General features: G+C 37.3%; 1 protein-coding gene across 1 annotated transcript in view; it reads left to right on the top strand.

Annotated features, from left to right (window-relative positions):
* Positions 1 to 225: 225 nt before the first annotated feature.
* PIEZO2 (piezo type mechanosensitive ion channel component 2) overlaps positions 226 to 5056 on the top strand; it is a 778516-nt gene continuing 773685 nt past the window's right edge. The window contains exons 1-2 of the mRNA XM_042782059.1: positions 226 to 235; positions 878 to 973. Of these exons, the coding sequence (XP_042637993.1) occupies positions 226 to 235; positions 878 to 973 (106 nt within the window). The remainder of the gene's footprint in view (positions 236 to 877; positions 974 to 5056) is intronic.

Below are 5056 nucleotides of genomic sequence, written 5' to 3'. Positions count from 1 at the left end.
AGTGAGATATATGAAATTACAATATTTTCCTTTTGTGACTGACTTATTTCACTCAGCATAGTGTTTTCAGTGTTCCTTCATATTGTAGTGTGTGTCAGGACTCCGTTTCTCTTTATGGCTGAGTAATATTCCATTGTATGTATATAACCCTTTTCGTTTGTCCAGTCATCTGTTGGTGGACATTTAGAGTGTTTCCACATTTTGGCTATTGTTAATAGTATTACAATGAATATTGGTGTGGAAGTATCTGAGTCCCTGCTTTCAAGTCTTTTGGGTATACACTTAGAAGTGGAATTGCTGGGCCATATGATAATTCTCTGGTAGCAGTGGCTAAGGCACTTGACTGCTAACCAGAAGGCTGGCAGTTCAAACCCACCAGCCACTCCTCAGAAGGAAGATGGGGCGATCTACTTCCGTAGTGATACTGCTTTGGAAACCCAAGGAGGGGTCGCTATGAGTTGGGTCTGACTCGACGGCACATAACAACAACAACATGGTAATTCAATGTTTAGCTTTTTTAGAAACCACCAAACTGTTTTCCATAGTGGTCACAGCATTTCAGTCAAGCAAGCAATGAATGAGGGTTCTAGTTTCTCCACAGCCTTGCCAATGTCTGTTTTCTGCTTTTCTAAACATAGTTATATTTTAAGAACAGGGTCCAAATATTTTAATTGTCTAATTCTCATGATTTTTAATACAGTGATAAATATAGGTTAAATGCTCAAATATTACTTTGTAATTGACATATCTACACAGGCAGTTATATTATTTGATGTAGGGATACTTGATGCCATCACCCACAATTGTTGTGTACCAGAGTTCCATTAGCTTGGCAATATTAATGATCTTCTCCTCTCTTTTCTCTTCCCAACCGCAGCGTGTGCTTTCCGATACAATGGGTTCTCGTTTGTCTACCTTATCTACCTCTTGCTCATTCCTCTATTCTCAGAACCAACAAAAGAAACAATGCAAGGTAAGAAGCATTTTTTACTCTATTTTTAGAGTTATATAGTCTGAATGTTTTTTTGCTGTGCTTCTAGATGGGCCCTTGTCCCAGTGAGAGATGGTGTCTGTACAGCAGGTCCAGTCATGTGGGGAATAATGTCAAAGGTTCTAATAGCTGAACCAAGTCAAGCATGTGGAACTTGATTGTGATACATGTTTTTTTTTTTTTTTTTTTAAATCTATCACTTGCACAACTATTCTTCTCATATAAGTTCTCTATTAGGTCTTTATTAGTAGACTTGGCATTGTTTCCTCAATTTTGGGGCCAATTAAGTCTAAATCAAAATATTATCAACAAAATAAGGCAGATGGTATGACAACATTGGCACATAATTTGCACATCGGATTGCTGGGGAATATGGTAATATGTAGAAAAGAGGCTAAGCAGTGTCTTAGGTTTGTGGGACCAATCCCAGTACAACCTTATTGCTAAAGAATTCATCATAAACCAAGACATTTAAACGGAATAGTTTTCTGGATCAGAAATAAAATAATATGTATTGGTAGCCTTTGTCTCAAAACTTAGAGCTCATTGTTCAGAGAAAGAAGGTTTCATATGTATTCAGAATGAAGTGATTTAAAAAATAGTGTATATGTGTGTGTGTGTGTGTGTATATGTAGTGTGTGTGTGTGTGTGTGTATATATATATATATGGTTCACATATATATAAACCAAACCAAATTCACTGCCATTGAGTCAGATCCAACCCATAATGGCCCTTCCTTGGGTTACCATGGCATTATTACTTCGGAGGTAGATTGCCCAATCTCTCTCTATATATATTTGGCGCTCTGGTGGCATAGTGCCTAAGGCATTTGACTGCTAACCAGAAGGCTGGCGTTTCAAACCCACCAGCCACTCTGTGGTAGGAAGACTGGGCAATCTACTTCCATAAAGATTTACCACCTCTGAAACCCAATGGGGGGTCACTATGAGTTGGAATTGACTCGGTGGCAGTGAGTTTTATAAATTATATAATGTAAAGTATAATACACACACACACACACACATATATATATATATATATATTTAAACTGTAATATTTGGGTGGAAGTGTACAGAGCAAATTGATTTTCCATTCAGCAATCTATACACATTTTGGTTTGTGAAACTGATTGCAATCCCCACAGTGTTAACAGCATTCTTACCACTTTGCCCCCCCCATGTTTACCATTTCCCTTCACCCTTCTTTCCTGTCCCTTCCTACCTTCAGAGCTTTATCCCTGTGCAAATGCTGCCCTTTTGATCTCTTATGGTTAATTGTTTCCAGGAGTGGGTATTTCCTTGGTATTTTTGTTCATATTATTGGCATAAGGAGCTCTGGTAGCATAGTGGCTAAGTCACTTGCCTGCTAACCAGACGGCTGGTGGTTCAAACCCACCAGCCACTCCTCAGAAGGAAGGTTGGGCAATCCTACTTCCGTAGTGATACTGCCTCGAAAACCCAAGGAGAGGTCGCTGTGAGTCGGGGCTGACTTGACGGCACATAACAACAACAACAACATTATTGGCATGTCTATTGTTAGGTTGAAAGTTGAGCCACAGGGGTGAGTTTAGGTCCAGGGTTGAAGGATCTTGGGAGTTTCACCCTTCTTATCAGACCAGTAACCTTGTCTTTTTTTTTTTTTTTTTAATATAATTTTGAATTTTGTTCCACATTTTTCTCCTATTCTTTCAGTGATATCTTTTTGTGATCCCTTTCAGAGCTGTCCATAGTAGTAGCATGGCACCATCTAGTTTTTCGGGTCTCAGGTTGTAAATACTAGGATTCACATGGTCCAGTAGTCCTTAGGACTAATAGTTTCCTTCTATCTTTGGTTTTCTTCCTTCTTCTTTGCTCCAGATAGGAATAGACCAATATTTGAACCTTAGATGGCCACTCACAAGCTTTTAAGACCCCAGTCACTACTTAACAAAGTAGGGTGTACAACATTGTTTTTGTGGAATATGTTATACCAATTGACCTTGATATCTTCCAGAATAATGGTCCTGAGCCCCCATGCCCAGTGACTCATTCCCTCAGGTGTTCAGTTTTGACTAAGAAGTTTTCATAATTTTCCCCCGTATGCTCTACTATATTCATTGATATATTTACAACACATATAAATACATATGTAGAAATATTCTCTGTGCGACTTGTATACACTCATGGGTGCAATCCCATTTTTCTTCCCACCTCTGTTCAGCCTGAGTTTCTATTTATGTATCCACTCTTAGATTATTGTTATTATTCTTATTGCAGAATTGTGTATATAATAGCATTTATTTATTTATTTTTTTTGCCTTTAATTCCTGGGCTTCTGCGAGTAACTTCCTTAACTTTGACAGTTTTGTGCTGACTTCCACCTTATTGTATATTGCTTTCTCTTCCCCCAAGTTAAGATGTGTTTACCTTGTGGTTAGTGATATTTTCCTCCCTTCTCCTCCCACTCCTGGTAACCTTCAAAGAATGATTCTTTGTGTGTAAACGTTTACTATTTACAGTAGTGGTTCATACAATATTTGTTCTTTTGTGATTGACTAATTTGAAAATTCTCTAACTACATCATTTATTTTCTCTTTTTCTTTTAGTTCTCATCATTTACAAATTGATATCTCAGGTTACCTGTTTTCAGTGTTGTAGCTTTATTTTATTTTTGATATTTCATTTGTATAATGGATAATGATTGTGAAGATTTCTTCATGTGTTTGTTGGTTGTCTTAATATCTTCTTTGGTAAAGTGTCTGTTCATATATTCTGCCCATTTTTTAATTGGATTCTTTGGCTTTTTGATGTTGAGATTTTGAAGTTTTCTGTAAATTTTAGAGATAAGTCTTTAGTCTGATACGTCATTGCCGAATATTTTTTTCCTATTCTGTACGTTCTCTTTTTACTCTTTTGGAGAAGCCTTTTGATGCACATAAGAATTTGATTTTTAGAAGGTCCCATTCATCTAGTTTCTGTTCTGCTGTTTATGCATCCTGGGTTATCCTTGATAGTCTATCTATGCCATAAATTAGGGCTCTTAAGTTTGCCCCTGTTTTTTCTTCAATGAACTTAAAATTTTAGGTTTCACATAGAAGACTTTGATCCACCTTGAGTTAGTTTTTGTGTATGGTGTGAGATATGGATCATGTATCATTTTCCTGCAGATGGATATCCAGTTTTGCCAGCACTATTTGTTGGAGACTATGTCTTCCCTATTTAATGGATTTTGGCTGTTCGTCAAAGATCAGGTGACTATACATTGATGGATCTATTTCTGGGTTCTCAATTATGTTCCACTGGTCTTTGTGTCTGTCGTTGCATGAATACCAGGCTGTTTTCACAACTGTGGCTGTATAGTAGGTTTTGCAATCTGGGAATGTAAGACCCCTTATTTTGTTTTTCTTCAGTAGTGCTTTGCCTATCTGAGGTCTCTTTCTTTTCTATGTAAAATTAATGATTGGTTTTTCCAAGTCCTTAATGGATGTTGATGGTTCTGAATTGGAATTGCATTGGGTGTATAGATTGCTTTGGGTAGTACTGACATTTCCACAATGTTCAGTCTTGCTGTCTAGGAACATGGTATGTCCTTCCATTTATGTAGATCTCTCATAGTTTCTTGAAGTAGTATTTTGTAGTTTTCTTTGTAAAGGTCTTTTGTGTTTCTGATAAGATTTATTCCCAAGTATCTTTTTGGTAGCATGTAAATTGTATTGATTCCTTTATTTCCTTTTCAGAGAATTATTTGCTGGTGTAGATGAATCCAACTGATTTTTGTATGTTGATCATGTATCCTGCCACTATGGTAAATTTTTCACTAAGTTCCACTAGATTTCTTGCTGAGTCTGTTGGGTTTTCTTTTTCCTTTATTTTACTTATGTGATGGATTATGTTGATTGTTTCTAATTTTGAACCATCCTTGCCTACCTGGTATGAATCCCATTTGTCATGATGCATTCTTTCTTTCCTGAAAGTACCATGGACTGCTAAAAGAACTAACAGATCTGTCCTGGAGGAAGTTGGCCCCAGGGTTACAGGTGAGGAAAGACAACTCAGGGACGCCCAAAGTAGCAGGCGGGAAGAGCA

This window comes from Orycteropus afer, unplaced genomic scaffold (genome assembly GCF_000298275.1).
Source record: "Orycteropus afer afer isolate SDZICR_OR568_19922 unplaced genomic scaffold, OryAfe1.0 scaffold00232, whole genome shotgun sequence".
In the NCBI taxonomy this organism is placed as follows: Eukaryota; Metazoa; Chordata; class Mammalia; order Tubulidentata; family Orycteropodidae; genus Orycteropus; species Orycteropus afer.
Note: the sequence above shows the minus strand (reverse complement) of the source record. Positions and strands in the feature narration are given on the sequence as shown.